The 27,898-nt window shown below is 42.0% G+C and overlaps 1 protein-coding gene across 1 annotated transcript; it reads right to left on the minus strand.

Annotated features, from left to right (window-relative positions):
• Positions 1-4,588: 4,588 nt before the first annotated feature.
• On the minus strand, positions 4,589-27,694 carry maco1b (macoilin 1b; the record flags this gene model as incomplete). The annotated part of the gene is made up of 9 exons (XM_080012775.1): positions 27,584-27,694; positions 25,610-25,751; positions 24,766-24,892; positions 16,223-16,346; positions 8,843-9,001; positions 7,576-7,758; positions 7,197-7,317; positions 5,331-5,505; positions 4,589-4,791 (listed from the first exon to the last, which is right to left on the minus strand). Exons 1-9 carry the CDS (start codon positions 27,661-27,663, stop codon positions 4,589-4,591), a joined length of 1,314 nt encoding a protein of 437 aa, XP_079868901.1. The 5' UTR covers positions 27,664-27,694.
• Positions 27,695-27,898: the final 204 nt, after the last annotated feature.

Below are 27,898 nucleotides of genomic sequence, written 5' to 3' on the forward strand. Positions count from 1 at the left end.
CAAGACTCATAGTATGATAACAATGTAAAAAACAATGTGATACATAATATAACATAATATAATATAATAATAAGCTCATATAATATAATAATATATTATACATAATATATATGTAATATACAGAACATAATATAATATAATAATATACATACTATAATATATTATACATAATATATATTATAAGATAATATAATAATATAATATACAGTAAATTATGGTATTATACAGTATATTATGGTATATTATATACTATACAATAATATACTTTACATCTACTATACTATACCATAATATAATATACCATAATATATTATACTGTACCACAATACAATAAACTCAACTATATCATAATACAATATACTATGCAATACTCACTATATATACTACAATATACTGTACTGTAATATTTGCAATGCCACTTGAATTTCTGTTTATGTACAGTTCTAGATTTATTTCCGGAGTGTATTACCTTCTCACAATGTAATCACATTCAGTGTTCTGACGTCATATAAAAGTAAAATGTAAAGTTGGCAAATGCAGGCCCATGTGAACCATAGCTCCATCCAATCTGGGGTTGTGGGCATCCTAAGAGAGACAGGTTCATTGTGTTCAGTTTAGAATTTGTATTTTCTGTCATTGAATTATCCGGTCAATGTGGACCTGAACAGGCTTTGAGGCCGTAAGCCTGGGTGCTATAGGCCCAAGCCTGACTGGAAAGGTCACCACGTCATTGCAGGATAGATGTTGAAGCCATACTCGGAGGAAAATAGAAACCCTATAGAGAACAATGGCATGATGAGGATTACGATTTTGCCGGCTCAAATAATAAACACAGTGACTCTCGAGTAAACAAGAACATTTGTAGTTTTAGTACGAGTCTATGAAAGGAAAGAATGAAGGCTTTCTGTTTCCGCAATTATCAAATTTTCCAATTGAAATATGTCTAGAGTATACTACTCCAATCTGATGAATGTATTTTATTTTAATCGTCGTTTTTCCAATATCCCATCATAATTGAAAGGTGCAGCATTACGGGGAGGGAGAGGGAAATTTCCATCCGTTTATTTGCTTGTGGGGACTGACAAGTGGAAATGTCTCATTGCTCTGTCAGTACAAACAGCTGGATTTAATGTAGATTTGCAGCCCAATGGGAGAGCGGGCACAGACCTGCCAAATGCTCATTGCTCACAAAAGCCATTATAATCTTTGAAATCCAAATGCTCTGCCAAGCGGATGTGTCAAACCGCAACTAAAAGCCGTGACACTACAAATCAGTGCTATACACCCTGAGAAGGAAACTCGAAAATAAATAATACTATAATACTACTTAAGGCCACCGATACATTCAACAGATTGGTATCAGGCACTGGGCCTACAGAATAAACCCAGTGGGAAACTGCAATGTGACAGAATCCTGGGCATGGGGCTGCTTTCATGTAGTGAAACAGAATGCCCTTGGCAGACACTCTTTTATCTCTCCCCTAAATTTCCAAGTGCATTAAATGAGTTATCGCTCAAATCAACACATGTGGGAGGCCATCATTTGTTTCCTCCCCCTTTCTGCTTCCATCGAGAGTGAAATCTGAAAAAAACGGGAGGTCAGCGCAGCTGTCTGTCTCCTCTGGTGGTGATTGTTCCTCTGAGGGTAAAAAGGCAGAGAATGTAATTATGGAAACAAGTGGCTATGCGGAATTCTTCGTATTCTCTCCCAGAAGCGCAGTTTGATTCAGTATTGTCACGGGAAATCAGCATTTTGATCTCTTGCAATAATAAGAGTGGTTGGCATGGAATAATATTAGTGAAATGTCTTGACTGTAATAATTATAGACTCATCAGTTTCATAAGGCTCAAGACTGAGGGAATCCCAAGTGTGTAGATGAGCGCTCTTGAGCCTAATAAAATGAAAGGATACTGCCCCCTGTGGGAAATAACATGCTGATGCATTTTGTTTCAAATTGTCGCCGAGCAGGGAATGTCAACTTCATCTATTGTACATCCTATTATACCTCAAAACTACTTGTATGTATCCAAAGAATAAAATGTGACAATTTCCAGCTTCAACCTCCACGTCAAAACCGTTATAGCTCACAAATAAAATCAACTCTTCTAAAAGGTTTATTTATAATGGAACGCTATGTTCAAGTATATCAAGATCATTTCCTGGTGGGAAACCAATTCATCTTCCCCAATTACGGATGAATTGGAGCCCAACCTAATCAAGCTGATTCAGGAAGCGTGGTCGCATCAATCACTTGAACTCGACATGTCCTATATGTAAATCCAAATAAGCAGCGACACCCAGCTTGGCAACATTTGCAAGAAAAAAATAATTTTATTCCTTGTAAACCTCACAGAGCGAGAGCGTAGCCAAGGTCAGATCTGGGGAGAAACAAGAGCAGTGACTGTGAGCACAGAAAACAAAACAAAACGGGGGGAGGAAAAAAAAAAAAAAAAAAAGAGAGACTTTTCTTTACTTTCAGCATCAGTTGATTAACCAACCGACTAAACTGTATTTGTTACAACATGTTCAGGAGCCAATGGCGTAGCAATCTGAGCAAAAGTAAGCTTCTCCATATATAGTATGTGAAAATCACACGCACAACAATGACCATTTCGGGTGACGGCAAAAATCTGCGTCAGACTCCAGCAATTTCTCCCTGCAGGAAATAATACCAGAAAGAGCAAGAAAACGGACTACTTTGAACACCAGACAGTCGCAAATACTTTTTAACATTCACAAAAAAAAAAAAAAAAAAAGGTATCGTCATTTCCCAGTCCCTTTACTTTTAGCAAAGTAAAGCTTCTACTGCAAACAGGTGATCCACCACCTATCCAGATTAAACTTCAGTTAACTGATATTCAATGGGACTTTTGACAAACACGTCTGCCAATGTATTTGTACTACATTCTTTGAAAGCACATAATAATAATAAAATAAAATAAATAAAACCAAAAAAAAACGATTTGCATCCCGTTCTTGGCACATGGACTCAAGTGGAATATTGAGGGGGAAAAAAATAATGTCCGCAGAAAGTCAAACTATTTCTCATTTGGCATTTCCAAAACAGTGTTTGTCGGACGCGTTGCACCGTCTCAGTTTATCTTTCGATTTTTATTAATTTTTTCCCTTTTTAAACATCAACTCATTTTATGGTGCAATTTTAATAAATTAAATCAAAACATACTTAAGTGGAGACGGCGGCTAAACTCTCGGTTTGCCGCCACCGCCGCCGTCTCAGGGGTGTGCGGATGAGAAGTGCTTCAGTGGAACGCAGACGGCTCGAAACCTGTGAGCGGAATGGCAGCTGGAAAGGACAAACGGGACATGAAGCTCCGTATCCCGCAGATCGGGGGGGGGGTTAGTAAATGTCATTGAAGGGGGGATCAAGGGAGGGATAATACTGGGAGGGATAGGCATTACCCTTACAAACATCTCGTGTTTTGCGGAAAACTAGTTAGTAGAATGGGAACGAATGAAGCCTACTTCTGTCCAAGAGTTGTCCTTTCCAACTTGGCTGTATGTTTTAAATCAAATTCAGTCTGTTGTGAGGATCATATCTCATCCACAGCAACCAATCTCAAGGCACTGATCACTGCTAAAGCTTGAGAAGACGTCGTTTGATACACCAACCATACGACTAAGGGGGGGGGGGGGGTCTTTCTACAACTTTAGAACTCTGAACAATAATGGGGAGGTGGGTGGGGGGGTTCAAGAGTCAAAAGCCACTTCACTGGCGGTCAAGAAAATGTAATGCTGCGTGTGTTTGTTTGTTTGTCGATGTCGATACATCCTGCGTACAACCGCTTCCACTGCAAAGTCTGCTCTAGCTGGCGGACCATGCGTTCGGATGAAAAACCCAAGACCGCACCAATACTCGTCCTCCAAAGGCATAACAAACCACCCACCACAAAACCCAGGAACCGGAACAGCTGACAGTGGGTCCCATTATGTCTTTTGAGTCTGGATTAAAATGAATTAATTAAACGATAAATTAAATGCAGCAGGGGTGGCAGTCTGTGCCAACTCTGCACTACATTCCTCTGGGTTTAGAGATGTTAACATCCTACGGTCCGGTATTCTGAAGCGGAAATGAGAACCCCACATTATAATTTGGGGAATGAAAAACTGACCAAACCCCAAAAAAAATCTAATCAGTCATTTCCTGATGTCAAAAAAGCCGGTGAGTGGTTGAATGTTGGAGTAGTGGTGGGACGGAGCAGTCACGTCCCTTTTGTATTAAGATACATGCCCAATTCTGTGAAGTTTCACTAGACACAAGGGGAGGGAAGTAGAAGGAGGGGAAAAAAATAAAAAATAAAAAGGTATTCCTAGTTGACACATGATGTCCTTTGAAAGTTTTTTGTTTTTTTTGTTTTTTGTATTAACTACAACAAATACACGATACAACATCCTTCTGACCTGGCGAGAAGAGAAAACAAAAACTGAAGAAAAAAAAGAAAAAAAAACAAAAAAAAAAACCTCGTTCTCAGCCGCCGACGAGGAGATCCGGAAGTGGCGGGTCCGCGGGAAAATAAAAATACCGGGAGAACGGATGGGAGGGAGGGAGGGCGGGAGACGGGGAAGCGTTCACTTTTTCATGGGTTGGTAGACAGAGGCGTTGGGGTCCAGGCCGGAGGAATTGGTGTCCATGAACTTGGAGGAGTAGTGGGGGGCCACGGGGGTCATGCTGCTGGTGTCGGCTGTGTAGGAGATGCTGGGCATGACGGCCATCACTTCGGCGATCTTCTGCTTCAGGTCTTTGATCTCCTGGTCCTTCTGCAGGATCTGACCTGGAGAAAAATACAGGGGAGCGAGGCGGCTAGAAAGGTTAAAAGGAGCAATTAGTAACAATGGACAATTAGCAACCGCTAAAGGAATCCATATTAACCTCCCCAAGGGGCTTCTTAAACCTAGAAGCCTAAAATCAAACTTTGGGGATACAAGCGATGTAGTTCAGGGGTGATTGAGGGGAGATCAGCCTTAACAGTTTAAAAGCATGTAAATCTTGTGGACTGTTCAAATAATACCGTGATCAGTCAACAGTTAGGGACCACACCGTACATTATATATCCGGTTATTACAGCATAAGTCGTTTACAACCATGGTAGTAGTGGACCTAACGCATCTGCGTTGTGAATGTTCATCCATAACGACAGATTACTGACCACGACAAGCTATGCTGCTTTATCAAATTCACAGCAGGACAAATAAAATAAATTCAGCATGTGGTTTGTGTGTGTGTGTGTGTGTGTGTGTGTGTGTGTGTGTGTGTGTGTGTGTGTGTGTGTGTGTGTGTGTGGATATGCAGGATGCAGCAGCGTGAGCTAACCCTGTGCAATCTCCAGCTGTCGTTTGGCATCCCCCAGCGCCGAGAAAAGGTCCAGTTTGATCCTGGTTTCTGCGCTCAGGCTGTTCTCCAGGTGCTGAGTCTTGTCCTGCATGGCTGACAGTGCCGACATCAGCACCTCTGTGTCTTTTTCGTTCTCTTTATACTTATGGAGCTCCTGAGGGTGAGATGTGAGGAGAGGATAGTTATGGTCAAGAGGATAGTGAACAAACGGTCGCTTTCAGCTACAAAATGGTCCTTATGGTTACTAACAGAACATCCCGGGACTAGTACCTACTAAAGCCCCTTTCACCCATGCTGTCTATGACTGAAATCCTGCATGGTATTCCAGGAAATCTGCACCGGCAATTTCCCATCTCAAGATCTAGTAACATTTCTGGAAAAATGCCGGCACGGCATTGATACAGCTGTGTTGTTATGGAAGCAAAAACATTTCATTTAGAACTGAATCCGAATACCGGCAAAGCACAAATAGTGACTTTCTACGAATATTTATTTGGTACAAATATTTAAAAAATTATGTGTTTCCAGAAAGGAAAAAAAAACAAAAAAAACATTCAGAAAATGGGGAGTCCGATCCAAATTGTGGCGCTCGGCAGCAAAGACGAGAAACTGAAACGCATCCAGCCTCTATGGAGACAGGTATTTATTCTTAAATTGTATTCTTTTTCTCCTTAAAAATCAGACCCTAGACATGGTGTATGTCAGTTCAGGAAGTACAAAGTACTTAAAGTGTGGTGACATCGGGCACAAGCGGTTCACCTACCCGCCAGAGCCGGAGAGGGGACGAGCGGACAGAACTGTAGAACGGGTGGACAAAGTCCCTTCTCTAGACTGATCACGCTGATTTATTAAACGTATTTAAAATTATAAAATTATTTTGAATTATTTAATCAAAATAAACCCTGTAGCCTCGGGTGAGGGTTGTGCTGACAGTGGAGCCGTGAGCTGTCTGGAAACCCAGGACCCCGAGCAGATCAGGCAGGCCGAGAACATCTAGTACCAACACCGGCATTATCATGGCATGTGTAAAAAGGCGCAAGACAGAAATGTTCCGGAAGGTAGCTGCATGTGTGAATAGTGAAAATCACTAGTGGTGCCAGAAAGGTTATCCCAGTAATTTATCGGGAACAATGTGTGAAAGGGGCTTAAGTGGTTCGTGGTTTTCCAGAACAGGCTCATGTGAAGGGTTTTCATTCTTTGTCTACCTCTGGCGCACTTAATTATTTTGAAAACAGAGGTGAGACAGTACCCGTAACCATAACGAAACCTTTGCAACAAATCATTACATCAGTATCATTTACTGGTTGCTTGGCTTTGATTTACATTTTTTTCCTTTTAGACCCAAATCAGACCCAAACGAAAACTAAACTGGAATAGCTTTCTAAAATTAAAAACGAGTTGAAATACTCTGTCAGTAAAAAATAAAAAAAAAAAGTGAAGTAAAAAAGAAACAATAAAAAAATAAATTACAACTAAAGTGAAATTAGAACGATTTCTCTAAATAAAAAGTAAAAGAGAATTTGAGAAGAGCAGAACTAATAGTAAAAGACTGTCGGCTCAGTGCATTCTCACACCAAGCAAAACCACTATTGATAAGAAATAGCTCAGACTTGCAAACTGCTTTTGAAAAGCCATCATGCCCTGTGCGACAGGCTTTGTTCAGCAATATGCACCATGAGCCACCGTTTACAATTTTCATATTGAAACAAAAAATATTTTTGCATTTCTTTTGCTCTTGCTGCACCAAAAAAACATCCTGCAAGGCGTCCCCGACCCTGATCACATGTAGGCTTGCCTTTAAATCAAGCTCCATAATTCATGTTCACAAACCAACCCCAGCCTCACCTGCACTTTCATCTCCAGCTCTCGGATCTGGTCCTCCTTGAGCTTGATGTCCAGAGTAAGTTTCTTACACTCTGTCTCTAACTCAGTGATCCGCCTCCTCAGCGTGTCTGTGCACTCCCCTCTGGCAGCACGACGCCACCGGGGAAGAAGAGGAGAGATGGTGTTTATGTAGAGGAAATGACCTAGCTCGAAACAACTAGTGTGTAAATTCTCGATAGCTTTAATCGAAAAGAACAATATTTTCTCATATTTCCTCATGCAGTTACCACTTGAAGACAATCTAATGTTCTATACTTGAGTAGGAACACAGTTAACAAATAAACCTTTAATCGGAGATCAATGTGAAGTGAGACATGGATCGAGGACGACGTGAGTCTACCTGGAGGCTGCCGCCAGCGCTACAGCTCTGGCTGCCGTGGCCTCCTCTAACTTCTTGCGCTTTTTTTCATCTGCGAGCTGCTTCTCGGCGGTGGCTCGTGCTTCCTGCTCGGCCTTTAGCCTTTTCTCCAGCTGGCCGACCGCCTGCTTGTCCTTCTGCTTGGCCTGCACAGCATTATGGAGCCTGGACACACGTACAAGCCACCGAGCAGAGTGTAAGCGGGCAGAAACAGTGAGAGCTCCTTCCTTTGAGCTGCATGTACACTGACAGTTTGTTTGCGTGCAGGTTTGTATTTAACTGAATGCAACTAAACGGATCTGCGAGACCAGATAGTCTCGTCTCCCAAAGTGTGGGCCACAGCCCACCAGGTACTGCGGGTGGGCCGCGAGAGGTCATTTACACAAATAGATAAAAAGTTTAAAATTTTTAATTTTGTAATTAAGTTTGAAAGTACCATAAAACATTATGATTGATGATGAGTATTTACTTTTTTTTTTAAAGTAATAACTAATACAACAGAGCCATGGTTTTAAATAACGTATTACTCTTCAGTTATCTGACCAATTTTTGATCCGGATCCAAACTTAAGATTTTCAGATTTAAAATTTGGCCGTGGCATTCTTAAGTTTGGTAATGGCTGTGCTCGACCACTTACAGATACTAGTGGACAGCAAAGACACGTTAGGTATTCTTCAAATGCACCTCTCATCAGCCCAGATGTCAATTAAGATATTCAGTGGGTCTAAATTAGATCCTTATTTTGCAAAATCTTTCTCCAGTGCCAGTAGGTAAATAGAGTTCCTGGTGATAAAGAGAGCTAATCTGAATGGCTGAAATTCATCCAGTCTTTACCAGTGTAAAAAGTGTTGGGTTGGGTCCTTTAAAAATAAGTGTGAACTCACTGTTATTGTTAAAATTGGCCTTCTGTGAATTAAATGTATCTCTTTAATTAATGTGATCCATATTGTACATCCGTGTGCTTACACTAACAACCTCAAAAAGGAGGTAATGGAGAGTAATTTCCACAGCCATTACTCTAATGGCAGTGGAAACCCTTTGCAAGACATTTCGAATTTCATATTTCTCAAAACACGTCTGAAAATCTTCCTTTTAGAATAGAACAAATACTATTGATAATTAATCAAAAATTATTATTAGAACTTGCTATTGTTGTTCATTTTCATCCCATCAAAATCCTGCTGCATTAAGATGGGTTTTGAGCATCAGTGGAGCAGGTCTGGTCGTGCTGGCAGATGGAGTCACTAACTTGTTCTGGAGCAGCTCGTTCTCCTGGCGGAGCTGGCCGAGCTCGGAGCGAATGGACCGCTCTGAGCTGCCCAGGGAGCCAATCTGGCTGCGCAGGTCCTGCTCCACCTGCCGACTGGCCTGCAGGTCTGCCTTCAACTTCTTGACATCCTGCTCCAGCCTGGAGACACAAGCAGGAAGGAGACACTTTACCCTGAACTAGATGCTTCTGGGACGTCAGTTCTGAAGTCAGAGGCCCTGTTTACACCTGGCATCAACATGCGTATTGGGTGATCCGATCACAAGTGGACAGCTCTAAGTACATCTGTTCACACCTGGCATTAGAATGCATCCCCATATGCGTCTCGAATAACCGCTTGTGATCGGATCTCACTTCCCCGCTCTATATGCAAATAAACAGGTACATCATTTCCATTTGAAAGACCAAAGGCGAAGACCTTGGCGTGCTGGCAAAATCCAAACAATACAGACTGGATCTTTTCCTCGCCGTGTTCCAGGCAAACCAAATTACCCAAGATGTTTGACACATTCGTAATCCATCTCTACAGGCTTTTACCCTCCAGCCTTTCTGAAATCTCCTCATAAATCCACCAGTTGCGATATGAATCTTCCGCCCTCTGTTGTACGTTGTAGGACTCTTCGGCCCAAATGGAAACCAGACAGCATGTTTCGTGTGTACTCCTTCCACGAAAAGCTGTTTTGCCTGTTGTGGTTTCTTGTTGTTGTTTCGCACTTTAATATGACGCCGTTGGTGCACGAATGAGTACGTACTTCCGCTTACTCAGAGGACATCAGTTGAGTAGGGGGTCCTTCAATGTGGCCCAGGTAACATTTGCGTACACACTACTAACACACTACCTTTTATGTGCGGTTCGAGTCTGGCAGCAACACCGCTAGCTCGCCGGCTAATTGGAGTTACACCGCTGGGGATGAGCGCGCACTCTCAGTGTCTGTGCACGAGGTCAGGAGGGCTCTGATGCGGGTGAACACCAGGAAAGCTGCGGGCCCAGACGGCATATCTGGGCGAGTACTGAAGACCTGTGCTAACCAGCTAGCTCCGGTGTTCACTACAATATTCAACATCTCCCTGGCTGAATCAGTGGTCCTGTCCTGCTTCAAGAGGTCCACCGTCGTTCCTGTCCCGAAGATCGCCTCTCCAACCTGCCTGAATGACTACCGTCCGGTGGCCCTCACCCCGGTGGTCATGAAGTGTTTCGAGAGGCTGATTAAGGATTACATCTGCGCCTCCCTCCCCCGCACCTTGGACCCGTTGCAGTTCGCGTACCGGCAGAACAGATCCACGGATGACGCGTTCTCCCAGGTACTGCACACCACGCTCACGCACCTGGATGGCCAGAAGGGGGCCTATGTGAGAATGCTGTTCATCGATTATAGTTCAGCTTTCAACACCATAGTTCCCACCAGACTGGCTGTCAAGCTGATGGAGCTAGGATTGAATGGTCCGCTGTGCACCTGGATCCTGGACTTCCTCACAGGCCGCCCCCAGGTGGTCAAGGTGGGGAAGTACATGTCAAGCTCCCTCACCCTGAATACAGGATCCCCCCAGGGCTGCGTCCTCAGCCCCCTACTGTACTCCCTGTACACACACGACTGTGTGGCCAGGTCCAGCTCCAACACCATCATCAAGTTTGCTGACGACACCGTGGTCGTGGGCCTGATCACCGACTGCGATGAGAAGGCCTACCGCAAGGAGGTTGCTGACCTGTCACTCTGGTGCCAGGACAACAGCCTCCACCTGAACGTCAGCAAAACCAAGGAGCTGATTGTGGACTTTAGGCGTGGATCACAATCGAGGACGCACGCGCCCTTGTGGATTAATGGGACTTCTGTTGATAGGGTGAGCAGCTTCAGATATCTGGGAGTCCACATCACAGAAGACTTAACATGGACTGTTCACACAGACACTCTGGTGAGAAAGGCGAGGCAGCGTCTCTACCACCTCAGGCAGCTGAGGAAATTCCGAGTCTCGGTGAGGATCCTCAAGTCCTTCTACTCTGGAGCAGTGGAGAGCATCCTGACAGGCAACATCACTGCCTGGTTTGGGAACTGTACTGCCCAGGACAGGCGGGCCCTGCAGAGGGTGGTGCGTTCAGCTGAACGTACCACTGGAACTACCCTCCCCCCCTTGCAGGAGTTATACACCAGGAGGTGTAGTAGCAGAGCCCGTAGGATCATGAAGGATCCTCATCACCCCAACAACGGACTGTTTCAGCTGCTGCGGTCAGGCAAGCGCCTCCGCAGTCACACAGCGAGAACAGAGAGACTGAGACGGAGTTTTTTCCCGCACGCCATTAGAACTGTCAACGCTGACCTCACCAGGGGTCCTAACTGAGCCATGCACTAGGCTCCACTACCTACTGTACTGTATGTAGCATACTGTACCGCATACTGTATCACTGTTCAGGGTTGTTCGTGATGCCGTATTGCTGCGCCGTACTGTTGTATACTATGCTGTATTATCCCAAACACTACCTCACTCTATTCACATTCACATGCCACTTTAATTCACATGCCACTTTAAATACACATATCTGTATATACATAGGCATATTCCTTCTATCTATTCCATTTTATTTCAATTCATTTTTATTGTATTTTATTCTATATATTTTTATCTTATTCTATACGTATTCCACTTACTGTATTACGTTTTAGGAGTCAGTTAGTCGGTCTATTAGAAAGGAATTTTCTACTTTTTATTTTATTTTCTATTTTTTCCTAGGACATATTGTGTGCTATCACCGGGTGCGTTGCATTACATTTCACTGCATATATGTATGGAAGTATGTATATGTATGTGACAAATAAAAAATCTTGAATCTTGAATCTTAAAAGAAGGTGGCGATATGCAGCCACACAGGCCGAATGTGGTCTGAACCATCGGCTCAATGAGTCTTGGGTGCTTTCGCACCTGTACTTAGAGCTCTCCACTTGTGATTGGATCACCCAAGACGCATTTTAATGCCAAATGTAAACAGGGTCAGACAGGGCTAAACAACTTCAAAGCAGAGTGCTTCATCTGGATTGGAATCCAGACAAAAACACAGGGGTCTTGTGGTAAATTAAATGCATCATTGCAGCAGTTGGGATGCCTCGCTCAATGGGAGCAGTTGAAGCAGAGCAGAGTGCTACTTATTAAATTACACTTGTCTATTTTCTCAGCTGCAGAGGTACAAGCTCCCTTTTCTTGCCTCTTAGTTACTCTTCCCCACCCCTCTTAGGAGATAACATATAAAAAAAAACAACAACATTAAAATACTCCAGCTAATCAAATGGATTGGAAATTGCTACGCGGAATTCAATACTGCTCAGCCATTAATCATGGTCACCAGTCAGTAACTCGGCTGTGTGGATGAGACGTCTTGAGATATACTGCTGTGTATGGGTCGTTATATACAAATTAATGTAAATATTAAAAGGAGATGGAATAGAGTGAATACAAATTGAGGGGTGCGGGGAATGAACATCATGACTTGACCCCTAATATTCGCATAGACAAAACCATACAGCTAAACGTTGCGTGGTAATGAACCAGATACACTTGGTTCATTACACTTGCGCGGTAATGAACCAAATACACACAGATGTAAGAAATCTCAATGGCATGATCAAAGGAATCAACATTCAACTCAATTTGTCCAGTGACAATTTCAGATGAAATATTTTTTACATCCTTAGCACAATCAAAAAAATAAAAACAGTGAAAAGAGAGCCAATAAACAAGTCTGTGTGTCTTTTGCGAACCGTGATCCGATTGAGGAGAATTTCATGCAGCTATCGCACACCAGTAACTAGGCCAACTGACACTTGAGCTTGAAAACGTGATCGGCGGGAGAGCCAAGCTTTGAAGCGCTGTCGTTACTCGTTTTAAAGTGTGTGTGTGTGTGTGGTGTACCGCTGAGAGCTCGGAGCAGGTACAACCATATCAGCACGACCTTTCCGCTAATAAGCAATTCAAACGGAAGTCATTCAAACCACGCAGTGGGATTATTATCTTGGTGTAATGATACTTTTTTCCCCCCAATTCACTGCAAATTTCGACTCAAAGGCCCCGAATAATTTGGATTATCCACACACACTACAATATAGTCACAAGTGACTAGTTCGGCTATTTTGCCTGCAGTTTTTCCCTCTGCTCATGAGCTTATATGTGTTTTAGGGCTGGACGATATGGCCAAAGATGTCATCATGATATATTTGATAATAATACTCACTTTAACAGTTTTAAGTGTGGCTTTGGGGCTTTAAGTTACGTTTCATGGATTTACGATAAAGACTAAATAAATAAAAGTATATAAACTAAAAATAAATAAATAAGTAAAAACAAACAAATAAATAAATAAATAAATAAATAAATATTAATTTATCTTATACACATTTACATATATAAATCACCATTGACATCTGAGAACAGTCTGAAAAGTTCCCAAATCTGAGCTCTGTGATTATATGCAGATTCTTTCTTCAATCGCTCTCCTTTTGCGGGGATGCGGGCCATGCCGGGCTCGGGTTGGGAGGAGGGCGAGTACGAATTCAAGTTGATGTTTGAGGAACACCCGCCTCGTCAGCTCCCGGGTGCCTCATCCCCGCTGCGCGCTGCCCGGCCGGAGACCACCGCGGCCGGGGAGAGAGCAGAGGAAGCCCCGGTGCTCCAGTACTCCAACACCGGTCAAACTTTGTGTTGGATAATAATATGTATAATAAAAATACGTGCATAACTGATGGGCGCGACAACTCTTTGTGGGATCCAGACATGGAAAGCCCTGGAGAAGTGTTCTTTAGTTCAACTTAACATGTTTATTTCACTGCTGTACGATTGGCTGTCCATGTCACATGGTTGTTTCTCTGCTGTACGATTGGCTGTTTGTGTTTTGTCTTTGTCGGGTTAGGGGTACAGTAGAGGGAAAACGTACTCACAAAACAATATTAAAAATAAATATCATAAATTTATCATCGTTATTGTGCAGTTTATTGGGAAAATATCTAGATCATTTTATCGCCTAGCCCTAATGTGTTTCGCTTGAGTTTGTATATGAGGAGCACAAGAGACAAAGGGTGAAGGAAATGAGAATCAAAGTTTAAAACACACTGCATCAAATTATGCCCTTTAAATATGTTACTGCTCGTACAGTGAATGCGGTAGAGTTGTGTGCGTGGGTTTTCCCCTCACCTGACCAGTGCTTCTGGCTTGCTCAGCTGGTTGTTGAGGATGCAGTTGTCTGTGGGGTCCCTGTGGGAGCCGCCAGATGTTCCCTTCCCCGTTGCCAGCTTCTGCTTCTTCTCGTTCTTCCCCGAGGAGGATGAGGGGGCCGAGGACGGCACGCTGCCGTTGGTGGCGCTGTGGCCACGGGGTGAGGAGTTGAGCCCCGCGGCATTGCCACTGGCATTCTTGTAGTTTTTGGAAGAGGAGGAGGAGGAGGAGGAGGAGGATGAGCAGGAGGAGTTGTTGTCCTCTTTGAGCAGCAGGTTCTCCGTGCTGCCCAGCTCTGTGGTCAGTCTCTTGTTGTTCATATGGTTCTCCATGTACTCCATCTCCTGGAGTTTAGAGTCCACACCTGACGGCAGGATGCTGCTGCTGCTGCAGCTGTTGTGCTGCTTTTTAGTATCCCCGCCACCTCCCCCACGACCGTCCTTCGTTTTTTCTCTGTACTCCAGCTCTGCTAGCGGGGGTGATGTTTTTTTACTGGCGGGGGCACCGTTCTGTGACACTGGGGGTACGTCTGCTTCGGATATTCCTTTGGCAGCTGCTGGTGTGGAAAGAAATAGAGAAAGGTGAGGGATCAAACACATTTTATGATGTGACACCTCCTGTAGCCATCCTTCTGACCTCCCAACTGATTTCCCCCCAACTACGGCAAACAATAAATCCTTTTGTCCTCTAATAAGAAACTCTTTCCTCTGTAGAAAAAAAACAAAAATGTCCAGCTTATAGTCTGAGGAAATATCAGCACTTTCATGGTTACTGTTTTTGGGTCACTTATTATGAGATGGAGGGACACATAAGCATTTTTATATGAAACAATTGATTGTGTTTGTCAGAACATTATTTTGATGCTACAAATGCCAATTGTGTTATGGGAATATGAATAAATTCAGAGAATCAGGCTAATTTTGCCTTTCACGAAAATAATAGCCATGCAGACCACCGTGTTGCACAGTGTTAGTGATTCAGGCTCAACGATTATCCAAATTCAAACCGACATCTCAATTTAACAGAATGCAATTTTCAAATTGCAAAGCCTGTGATTAATCTCTTGTTGTTTATGTTACACAATCTAACCAATCGGGCTGTCCAGTGCCGGCTCTCTCTTGGGGGAGGGGGCTAATGGAACGAAACCGTGAATAATGGGGACACTTTCTCCGTGCACTGCATATTTTTCCAATGTTAGTTTTCAGATTCGAACAATTACAAGGCTTGAAGTTGAATCAGTCAGTCGATATTCTGCTGTGATTAAGGGTTTTTCTTTTTACAATTCAATAGTTAAATAAAGATATTTTATTCATATCAATTGACCACATTTCATCCTCACATGTAGGCCTGGCCTACAGGAAAGTTAGATGTTGACTGTATCCAGTGGGGATGTTGGTCATAATCTAAAATGATTTATTGCTTGTGTTTTGTGAATAATACAGAAGATAAGGAAAATAAATTTGCCACTTAAACCAGTTGCCTCCTGTGTGCTAATGTACACGTTGAATCCTACCTTCCTCCGCCTCCCTCTCCTGTCTCTGCAGCATCTGTTGCTCCGGGGGCAGAGCCTGCTGGAGGAGCTGCATGTAGAACTCATTCTCCTTCTGCACATCCTTCTGCTTCCGCAGGCGCATCTTGTAGCTGACGTAGCTCTTGAAACCAAAGCCAAGTGTGACCACTGGGTAGCCGATGCTGAAGACATGGATCATGAAAATGTGTGCATTATGAGACTGGAAAAATATTTTAACAGCTTGTGCAGTATATGGAGAGTCAACATAAAAAACAGGTTACGGTTCAATGAAGAAAGTCTCAAGGTTGAATACATTGAGTTTGGGGTGTTAATTATTTTAAAGCAAATTCCTGATTATACCACATAACCAGTTCAGTTACACAGCATAATGTAGGCTAATACAGCCAAATCTAAATCCAGCTCAAGGGATTCACTTCTCCTGAGATTAAAACTGCAGCCCTTTTAGCCTGACACAAGTAATGACCTTATAACATTTTTCCTAAATGCACTTTACAGTTGATATGTACTTAGTGCGTTCATTTCCTTTTCAAGTAACAGGTTTCAACACAGGGAACGGTTTCAACACAGGGAATCAGCCCATACAAGCCCACAGGGAAGGGGAACTTCGCCAGAAATGAAGAGAGGCACCACTGGCTTACCAGTGCGCAGCAAAAGGGCGACACAAGTCCACGTGGAAGTTCTTCAGGTCTTTGAATCTGATCGCTGCCTCTATGTACACAAACAGTATCCATAGAGACACCGTGGGTAGGCAGACCCCTCGCTCTGTTGACAAAAAAAAAAGGTCAAAAATAAATGCATGGGAATACAGAGGAAAATAACGTTACCATTAAATCAACAAACTTTTTTTTGTTGGTTGTTATGAAAGAGCAAAAACTAAGAATAATATTCTGTTCTTTTATTACTAGGGGTGCATATTATCATTTCATTTCTTGGTCGATGAATAATGAGATGTATTTATATATAATCAATAGTCATAATAGCGAAATTACTAGACAATTATATGGCACGGCCCACTCACAGCACACTGTAGTTAACTCAAGCAGCGAAGTCAACAAAATGTAGTAGACAGAATAAGATTAGATGCCTGTGCTTACTTTCAAAATAACCTGATCGCATTTGTCAAAACAATATGGCTTAATTAGCCAACAATTCCATGAATTCATTAAAATCAATATAAACTGAATAAAAATTATAATTCCTTGTACCAGTCCACAACATGATTTTAACTTTAGTTTTGTCCATTTATATATATATATTGTGGGGCGATATTGCAAGTCTGCAATGCACACATATACAGCATAGGGATATAAATAATGAACTGTTTAATCGACAATTTTGACCGATATCAGCTAAAATAATTAATACTATTTTATAATTATATAACCCAGAATCGTGTTTGTGACACCGCCCACCGCGGGGTTGAGCACATTACCGACACACACACACACACACACACACACACACACACACACACACACACACACACACACACACACACACACACACACACACACACACACACACACACACACACACACACACACACACACACACACACACACACACACACACACACGACTGTCTTCCATCCTATGTTGATGGGCTTCTGGAGAAACTAAACTTTTCAGTTGCTCCACTTGTCACTGGGAGACCCAGTCCATTAAACATATGGGGGTTTTCTTTTGTCTGTGTATGATTACTATTAATTATTTATAGGGCTGTACCCAAATTTTGTCAGTCTAATTGGATTTGGCCGTTCAATGCAAATATTCAACAGGGGCACGGCGCGAGGGGGGTGGACACACACACAAGAACTATAGCCCTGTGTTTGCGTATAAAATTATATCTTTGATTCCCCTTATTTATAATTATAATTTGTGAAGTCCAATGAAAAAAAGACCGTAATTCATTTTTTTTTTTTTTCGGGGGACAGTCCCCCAATATTTTAATATTGTTGCATAACTGTTAATGATTCAGACCCCCACACCTTTTGCACACTTTATTGTGTTGTAGATGCAATTTTAAAAAAGGTAAAATTTAGGGATACAGAGACTGTGAAATTCTGGGTGATACCAATGTTTAAAATAAAATTTGGCAGATAGCCAATGCTCATGTTTTCTATTTTTTCACTGCAGAGAGCCATGTCCGCGTCGTTTGCGGATGGCAGCGTTCTCTCGGACGTGAGGGCGGCCTGCCCACGGAAAGTCTACGATTGGGAAACACTGGATAAACAACGACATCTGCCTTTTGCCAATAGGCCGAGGGCAGTCAACAAGGCGAATATCTGCCGATACCGATGTACAGCCTTTAAATCAGTGCATCCCTGATAAAATGTCAATTTTTGCCCATCAATCTATTCTGAGTAACCCATAATGTCAAAGTGAAAACATGTTTTTAGAAATTTTAGCAAATTCAATGAAAATTAAAAACTGTTCAGACAACAATTTAAAAGTATTCCGACCCTTTGCTGCGGCACTCCAAATTGTTAGAATAGTTTAGAAAGGCACACACCTGTGTACGTTAGGTCCCACAATTCAAACTGCATGTCAGGACAAAAATCAAGCCATGGAGTCCAAGGAACTCGCTGTAGACCTCCGTGATAAAACTGTGGCACGGCCCAGATCAGGGCGAAGGGTATAAAACAATTTCTAAAGCTTGAGTCGTCCCAGGAGCACAGTGGCCTCAATAATTGTGAAATGGAACCAGGATTCTTCCTAGAGTTGGCCGTCCGACCAAACTGAGTAACCGGGCAAGAAGAGCCTTGGTCAGGGAGATGACCAAGAACCCATTGGTCACTCTAAGAGAGCTTTGGAAGTCTTTAGCAGAGATGAGAGAACCTGGCAGAAGGACCACCATCTCAGCAGCACTCCATCATCAGGTCTTTTGTAGAGTGGCTAGACGGAAGCTGCTCTTGATTAAAAAAAAAAAAAAAAAACAGCAAATGACAGCCCGTTTGGAGCTTGCCAAACAGTACTTAAAGGACTGAGCATGAGGAAAAAGATTCTCTGGTCGGATGAGACAAAAAAATATAAGTCTTTGGGCAGAAGTTTCCCTTTATTTCTATTTTGTACCCCCACTCTGCATTACCTTGAGTTTTTATTTCTTTTTATTCTATATTATACGACTTACTTACTGCATTACTTTTTAGGAATCAGTTAGTTAGTCAAGTAGAATTTTTTAGGTAGCTATTGTGTTCAGTCTAGAACATATTGTGCATAATCACCGGGTGCGTTGCATTGACATTTCATTGCATATATGTAAAAGTATGTATATGTATGTGACGAATAAACCTCTTAAATCTTGAGAACTTCAAGCACTATGTCAGGCGAACACCAGGCACTGCTCATCAGCTGGCTAATACCATCCCTACGGTGAAGCATGGTGGTGGTAACATCATGCTATGGGGGTGCTTCTCAGTGGCAGGGACAGGGAGACTGGTTGGAATTGAGAGAGGATGAATGCAACCAAATACAGAGAGGTCCTTGAAGAAACCCTGCTCCAAAGTGCACGCGATGTCCTCAGACTGGAGCCATAGTTCACCTTTCAGCACTACTATAGCCAAAGCATGCAGCCAAGACAACGCTGGAGTGGCTTCGGTACAAGTCTCTGACTATCCTTGAGTGGCCCAGCCAAAGCCCAGACTAAAGCCCACAATCTGATGGAGCTTGACAGGATCTGTCAGGCAGAATGGGCTAAATTTCCCAAATCCAGGTGTGCAAAGCTTGTAGAGACTTACCCAAGAAGATTCAAAGCTGTAATTGGTGCCAAAGGGGCTTATACAAAGTACTGAATTAAGTGTCTGAATACTAATGAAAATGACAGATTTCAGTTTTTGATGAATAGATTTGCAAAGATTTCTAAAAACATGTTTCACTTTTTCATTATGGGTTATTGAGCGTAGATTGATGGAGCAAAAATGGCAATTTTATCCATTTAAAGTTACATCTACAACACAAAGCGTGCAAAAGGTGAAGGGGTCTGAATATTTTCTAAGCCACTATAGGTATATCATTTTACAGGCTAAAAGGATATCTGGTAAAGGTATACAAGCATATTCACATGCTCTGAAGTGAGTATAGCACCAAATCTGTTCATTAACCTACTCAACTTGTCATTTTTGGGGCTATTAGCACCCTGCTTTAATACCAAGCACCTGCCTGTGCTCTAGGTTTCCATATGGGGATTTCCTTCACTTCCTTTAGTGGAAATTTACATTCATTTAATTTCCTTGTAGCACTCATGGTACTCATGGCAGTGGGCTCTGAAAAAGGTTTAATCTCCACATGAGACTACATAAGCCCCTTTTGCATGGTTGTGCATACAGACGTGGACAAATTTGTTGCTACGTGTCGACAAAAAAGGACCCACAATTTACTCTGAAAGAACTTGAAACTCACAAAAGTAATTTGCATCCATCATTGTTTATTCCATATTTAATAGAAATTAGATTTTGCCTTTGATTGACAGAATATTTTACATTATAAAACAATTGGAAATGGCATGGACAAAAATGATGGGACTCTTAACCTAATATTTGAATGCACAACCTTTAGAGGCAATCACTGCAATCAAGCAATTTCTGTAGCTCTCAATGAGACTTCTGCACCTGTCAACAGGTAGTTTAGCCCACTCTTCACTGCTCCAGCTGTCTCAGGTTTGAAGGGTGCCTTCTACAGATGCATGTTTCAGCTCTTTCCATAGATGTTCAATAGGATTTAGATCAGGGCTCATAGAAGGCCACTTCAGAATAGTCCAATGTTTTGTTCTTATCCATTCTTGGGTGCTTTTAGCTGTGCGTTTTGGGTCATTATCCTGTTGGAGGACCCATGACCTGCGACTGAAACAAAGCTTTCTGACACTGCGCAGTACATTTCGCTCCAGAATGCCTTGAAAATCTTGAGATTTCATTGTGCCCTGCACAGATTCAAGGCACCACATGCCAGACACAGCAAAGGAGCCCCAAAGCATAACCAAGCCTCCTCCATGTTTCACAGTAGGTATGGTGTTCTTTTCTTTGAAAGCTTCATTATTTCGTCTGTGAAAATAGAGCTGATGTGACTTGCCAAAAATCTCCAGTTTTGACTCATCTGTCCAAAGGACATTCTCCCAGAAGCATTGTGGCCTGTCAACATGGATTTTCGCAAATTCTTTTGAATGTTTTTTCTTTCAAAAGTGGAGTCCTCCTGGGTCTTCTTCCATGGAGCCCACTGTCACTTAAAAAGCGATGGATGATGCGATCAGACACTGATGTACCTTGACCTTGGAGTTTAGCTTGTACCTCTTTGAAGTTGTCCTTGGCTCTTTTTCTACCATTCACACTATCCTTCTGTTCAATCTGGGGTCGATTTTCCTCTTGCGGCCTTGTCCAGGGAAGTTGGCAACAGTCCCATGGACCTTAAACTTCTTAACAATATTTGCGACTGTAGTCACAGGAACATCAAGCTGCTTGGATATTGGTCTTATAGCCTTTACCTTTAACATGCTTGTCTATAATTTTTTTTCAGATCTCCTCAGACAACTCTCTCCTTTGCTTTCTCTGATCAATGTTCAGTGTGGTGCACATGATGATACCAAACAGCAGAATGACAACTTTTCCCCATTTAAATAGGCTGAATGACTGATTATAAGATTGAAGACATGTGTGATGCCAATTAAAGAAAACTCTTAGTTTGAAATACCACAATTATACAACTATTTATAATATTTTCTGAGGGGTACCAACAAATCTGTCCAGGCCATTTAGGATATAATTGATGTCTTTAGCATTTTATCTCTTTTTAAGTTTCTTTGCTTCACTCTGACATACCAAAGGCATGCAGGTATACATGAGAAAATTGCTTCTAATTTCATCACTTTTCAGGAGGAATGAAGCGTTGTTTTAATGAGCTGTAAGGGTACCAACAATTTTGTCCAGGTCTGTATACACACACTAACAGAATAGGCTTGAGCAGATTGACGATTAAATTGTCAATCGGCAATCAACTGCAATTGATATAAATGACAATTTTTTTAAAATCTGCCAGGAACAATCAGAGCATTGAAACGTTGTTAGAGCAGTTAACCGTGTTCTGAAACTGATCCCTCAGAGCGGGAGCGGAGAGAGCTGCTCTCACTCTTTCCGCTCAGAGCTGTTTCGGATTTATTATTGATTATTTGTAATGTTCATTGTGCAAAAGTGTTCTTGTATTGCGTGGAAAAAATGACTGTGATGTTTTCCCTCTAGTGGTTGTGACATTTTGTTCTAACCCTCATTGTGAAATGTCTTGTCTGAATCAACTATGAACCAGAAATGGAATTTCTTTTTTATGGAATGTATTTTGTTTCCTTACTTTTTTTACTTGCATGGAAAATGAAAAGCGTAAACCTGGCCAGTGCGTGCGCATCGGGCCCAGTCCTTTGGCGGTGGGGAGTGGAGACGCTCCTCCAGTTTGGAGGCCAACTTGGGGCGGTGCTGGAGTGGCTAAGAGAGTGGGGGGGGTTCCACGCCCAGGGAGCAGTCCCCACATTCAAAACATTTCATTGTCCCGCATATGGGGAAAAAAAAGTCTAACTCCAGATTCTGGATTCTAAATCGGATATGAAATGATCAAAAGATACACTAATATTCCTGACTATTGACGTACCAACGTCCGCAGTGGAAAAGCGGAATCAGAGAATTGGAATGGAGTTTTATTTCTCCACCGGACAGCGGTGTCGGTTTTCTTGTGTTTTTATTATACACCAATTTATATTTGTTTGATTCCTACTTGTATGAAACTAATTTTAAACAACTTAGTTCAAGGACTGTCCTGTCCCATTCCAAAAAAAAAAAAAAAAAAAGTGTCCCCACTGTCCTGTGCCGCGTCATGCACATCTCCACGTTTCTTTCCGTGTCTATGGGACTTAATTTAGTAAAAACTAGATGTTTTGTGCAAATACACTAATTGTAAATAATAAATCTTGTTTTTCTTTAACGGGGGGGACCGCATTTGCCACATTACATTACTTCTCCCGCCATTATTCATCACCCCCCTGTTCCCGATAGAATCAGTAATTGGCAACCACTGCCCCCATTGATTGCCGATTAGAATTTTGGACGATCGCCCAAACACACAAGCACAAAAGCACACAACCAGACTCCCCTCTGTACAAAAGATTCCCAATACTTAAGTTCAGATAGTTGATAACACCAATGAATAAACAGGTTTGGAGGACATTGGCCTGTGCCCTGTCATTTGTAGACACGTTCACCACGCAGTTGAGGACTGATATTAATACTTGCATGACATCCCATGGATGCTGCCACTGGGAAAGAGTGGCTCAGAGAGCTACTGTGGTCCCCCTTCCCCCCTTACTAGCTCTGGGATTTCTATCTGACACCTGGCCTTTGGTCAACACAGGGGCCTTCCACTAAATGAGACTGACACCTGATCCGGACACTGCTGCTCACTAAGAGATGCCATACAGAATTCTGAGAAGTAAGCCTGCTCTTTGTAAATAGGGTAACAAAATGTGTGCGGTTGTTGCACAACACTTGAGCCAGAAAATAGGGCTGATTGCGCTCAGTGTGACCACCCCAAAAACAGAACAAATTACAAGGGTTAAAATGGTACTACGGTGTGGATGTTAGGTTTAACTGATGTATCTGTGACGAAGGTACTTATGGGCAGAAATGTGTCACTAGAAACTGAATTTGAACTACCGGTATTTATATTTGAATTTCAGTTTGCTCAACTTGAATAATTGCATTAAAAATGGATTTTGAATCACATCATTTGCTTTTGTATTGTTTAACTTGAATAATGGCATTTAAAAACTGAATCTGATAGCATAATTCGAAATTTAATTTATTAGTTTGGAACTGGATACCAAGAAACTTGAAACTGATTATAATATTATGATATTGAATTAATTTGCTCTGAAACTGTATTTGATCCTCACTGACAGTTCATTCAGTTCTCACGATTCAAATTCAATTTCAGTTTACTGAGACACATCCGGGTCGTTGAGGCTCGCAGAACTCCTTTTCATGTAATTGTCATGACTATAGAGGTTAACAGTGAGTTTCTGGAGGTGAAAATTCCATTCGTATTCAGAATCGAGGTTTGGATTATCAGCCATGATGTCGTAACCGTCGCAAGGTAGACTTACCACGAGCCATGAGATTGTGAAACGATGGTATATGCTCCTGTAGAAGCCACAAGTCAGCATGATATCAACCTTATTTTAAGAAAAACATGTTTTATTTGTGATGTCATGGAGAAGTACTACACTACCAAAAAACCTCAAGTGCAACCGTGACGTTGCTGATTAGTGGAGCTCACTGTTAACATGGAGATTACTGCATCCACGGTGACATTTTATGTCTTTTTACGACAGTTTTACGTTACTGTCCTTGATGGAGTTACTGTTACCACAGAACTCCACGATCGTTTGTTACATGACATGATTTCAATACTATTATTAACAATATAAACACTATTAGAATGAAAACGGTAAAATCCAAGAAGAAGCGCGCTAAAATATCGAATTTGAATTTCAAGAACTGAATTTGAATTGTGGGAATTGTATAAAATTTCAGAGAGGATCAAATACAGTTTCAGAGCAAATTAATTCAATTTCATAATATTGCATTCAGTTTCAAGTTTATTGGAATTCAGTTCCAAACAAATAAATTCATAAATAAATTTAATTCACATTTAAAATTGCGCTACTGAGATTCAGTTTTTCCAGTACAAATATTCAAGTTTAACAATACAAATTCTAATTATGTGATTCAAATTCAGTTTTTTGATGCAATTATTCAAGTTGAGCAATTCAAATATAAATGATTCAAATTTGGCTAGTGACACATTTCTGCCAATAGGTACTCTCCAATCATGTTAAAATTAAAGCAAAAATTACAATTGAAAAAGGTCCACGCTCCTCTCATCTTAATTTATTATTATCACAAACAAACATTGTGACATTTTCAGTCGCATAGATAATAGGTCTTTAGGACTTCTACACACCAATTGCATCAAGCCAACAACCTGGCCAATCAGAACCTTGTAGAGTTGGGGAAGCCTCAGTTTAACATTAATGTTCCAGCTTTTGCTCATAATCTTCATCAAATAGACAGGGGGAACAAGAGAATCCCGGCCACTTTCATTCTATCGCAGTAATGAACTGAATGCACTTAAAGAGAAGAGAAAGCCCTTACCTGTGTGCCAGACATACTGCACCCACACGTAGGTACTGGCTGCAAAGAACAGCCATTGCACCGGGATGAAAAGCAGGCATATAATGTCCGAGGTAAACGCCACACACACAAAGAACACGGAGAAGGCCTGTTGGGTAGAGGTGAGATGGATTAGAGATCGTAAATAATAAATAAATAAACAAACAAACAAACAAACAAACAGACACCTAGAAAATTAGTGGTGTCCTAGTTACAATTTCATTTATATCCTGACATCCCAACAACCCCAAGAAGCCGACATAAGACATCAAAGCAATCTACAATTTACACTCGAGAGAATAGAAAAGCAAATGATGGGTACACAATATGTAAATATGCAAGGACTATACCGCTTGACTAAAAAGATTCCCTTCAAAATAAATTGCAGAATAAATTCAAATGAATTTGTCCCTTTTTCTGCATCCTCTTATTAACAACTGAAAAACAGAACCACTGAGCAGGTCGATAACAACATTGACATTTATATAGATTCCACATCTGTTACTTGAATTTACTCACATCAAAAATAATTCATTACACTTTATGATATGATGACACTGATGCTGAGACTACATCAATCAGAAAACAGTGCACTGCTCTGCATGTCAGGTACTGTATGATAATTCGGACATTACAGGAACATCTAAACTGGAGGGCCATTGTTGACAGCGCCGATGTTGCGCTTGTTTAATGTGATTTAAATACACGGTCTATAGCTGTTAAGCATAGACCAAAAAATGGAGAATCTAAAGACATGTCAAATAAACTGCATCCTCTCTCTTGTAAAAGAATATTCAGAAACATCAGAAAAAACAAAGCCACTCACCAACCCCTGGTATCGGAAAGAGTCGTACACACTCCGGATAAAAAGCCAGAATGGCCAGAGGTACTCAAATCTGAACTCAAGCACAAAGTCTGCCAGCAGCACTAGTGCCCACACCACCAAGAACTTCAGATACAGGAAGGTGCTAGACAGAAAAACAAGATCAAACATGGAAGTAGTAAACATACATCACATTAGCAGTAAACATACATCATTTTGTGAATGTGGTTTGCTGTGTCGTCAAATATATGTTATTCTATAGAACAGATGCTCAGAATTCCGTGAATCAGTGTCAATGACTTTTTTATAATATTATAGTATGGGTGGGTGGGGGGAGTATTAAGTGTGAGCATGAGAGGTATTCTTGCACTCTACCACTGCTGTTTGGGAGATTAGATGTGTAGTCGCACTCCACTTAGTCTAAGCAGCTTATGCCATAAGACGCAATTGGCAGATAGACTTGGGAATAAAATAAAGACTATATGTATTGTGGCTGACAGCATTAAAACAACATTCCTGCAACATCGAGGTGCAACATCATGACAGCTGGACATTTGGGCCTGGTTGTGGCTGGAATGCTACTTCGGCCAAAAAAAAAAACAAAAAAAAAACAACAATGATTGTCATAGGTCTTCCGGTAAAGTCTGGCTTGGTGGTTGGCACTCTTGCCCAATGGCAAGAAGGTTCCGGGTTTGAACCCGACTGGGGCCTCGCTGTGTGGAGTTTGCACGTGCTCGCCATGCCCAACTTATTGAAGCCCAAATCCACATGAATCAAAGCCGTTAGGCAGCATGCACGCAGATTTTAAGGAGGGGCGGGAGCTGTCAGGTGGGCATGGAGTGACAGCTGACTGTGAGCAGTAGTGAAAGTTTTGACAGCCCACAAAACAGAAAAGTTGTTCGGTTTTCCAACTCTGTTTCCTTGAGCAAGGGAGGACTTCCTGATTCGGTCACTTTTTATCATTTGGGTGTAAACCTGTCAAAATCAATATGAATTATGCCAAATGCCTTTTTCTTTTGCACCTGACTTCAATTTAATCCTCAGTTATTATTTCCAATCGCATAATAAGCAGCAATGCAGTAACCATGGCAACGGGGTGACAAGGTCAAGCCCAGCACACACTCGGAGTTATGTTCAACTTTGATTTAATTTTTGTTACGCCGTTATCGGTTCAAGGTGATGCCTGTTCTAATGTTTTGGGCAAATAACTGACGGGTTTGCAGCGCCTGCTTCACGTTCACCTTCACACTAATAATGCGGAGAACAGCAGCAAACGGCAACTTTAGCCGTTAGACAGCCGCTGTACATAACATCAACAGCCTGTCATGTACCTGACGTTTCAATTGAGCGGGGCAGTTGGGATGGACGGCCTCTGTGGAGCCATTTAACTTAATATTTTGCAATACTACATATTTATATTGTATATTGTTATAGCCATTTTGTTTTCTACTCTGGTACCGGCATGCAAACGTGCACAATTTCCTATTTTTGACACTGTGAATTGTTGATACAGTGGCCTATTGTTCATGTTGATGGTTATTTTATATTATTTATTGATCTCAATGTATAAGTTAATTCACTGCACGTTGCATTTCTTTGAATGTTTTAGTTCATTTTGATGTATTATCGTGTAATGCCATTTGTAGTTATGTTTTATGTTTATTGCCGCTTTTTATTGTTATTACTTTACTCGTATTGCCAAGTGTTTTGACGTGAGCTGCTGTGACAAGCGCTCTATCCGTGTGTTCAAACCGGGCTGTCTCTGGGCCCAGGCCGAAGCTAACGTTCCCCGCTAGCGTCCACAACCTGCAGCGCGGCTAACACAAGCTAGGCTAGCGCTACATTCCCCTGGTTCAGTGAATGGGCTCGGCGAGCTCATTAAGCTGGGGGCGCTACTTGCGAGGGGCGTTTGAATGTGCGAAACTGTCGGGGAGGGGGGTGGGTGGGGGCAGAAACCCTCCAGCCAGGGCTCCGTACCTGCCGTAGATTCCCTCGGTGATCCGGTTCCGTTTCAACGGCCGTCGGAGTTTGCTGCAGTCCGCATTGCGCCGCTTCATCCTCCTCCCCTTCGCTGTGGCCTGTGCACACCCGCTGTAACCTTATCCAGCTTTCTAGCGGTGACGGACAGTGACAGCAAGCGAAACACTTGTCGCAAATGGCGCGGTTGTTGTTGTTGCTATTTTCCACGGGAAACAAAAGAAATAAATAAAGGAATGTGTCCAGGAACCTCCTCTTCCTCCAGGCGCAGGCTCGATAGCTAGCGATGCGGGATTCGCCAACGATCTGCTCGTA

The sequence above is a fragment of the Zeus faber genome, assembly GCF_960531495.2.
Source record: "Zeus faber genome assembly, chromosome: 13".
NCBI classification, from domain to species: domain Eukaryota; kingdom Metazoa; phylum Chordata; class Actinopteri; order Zeiformes; family Zeidae; genus Zeus; species Zeus faber.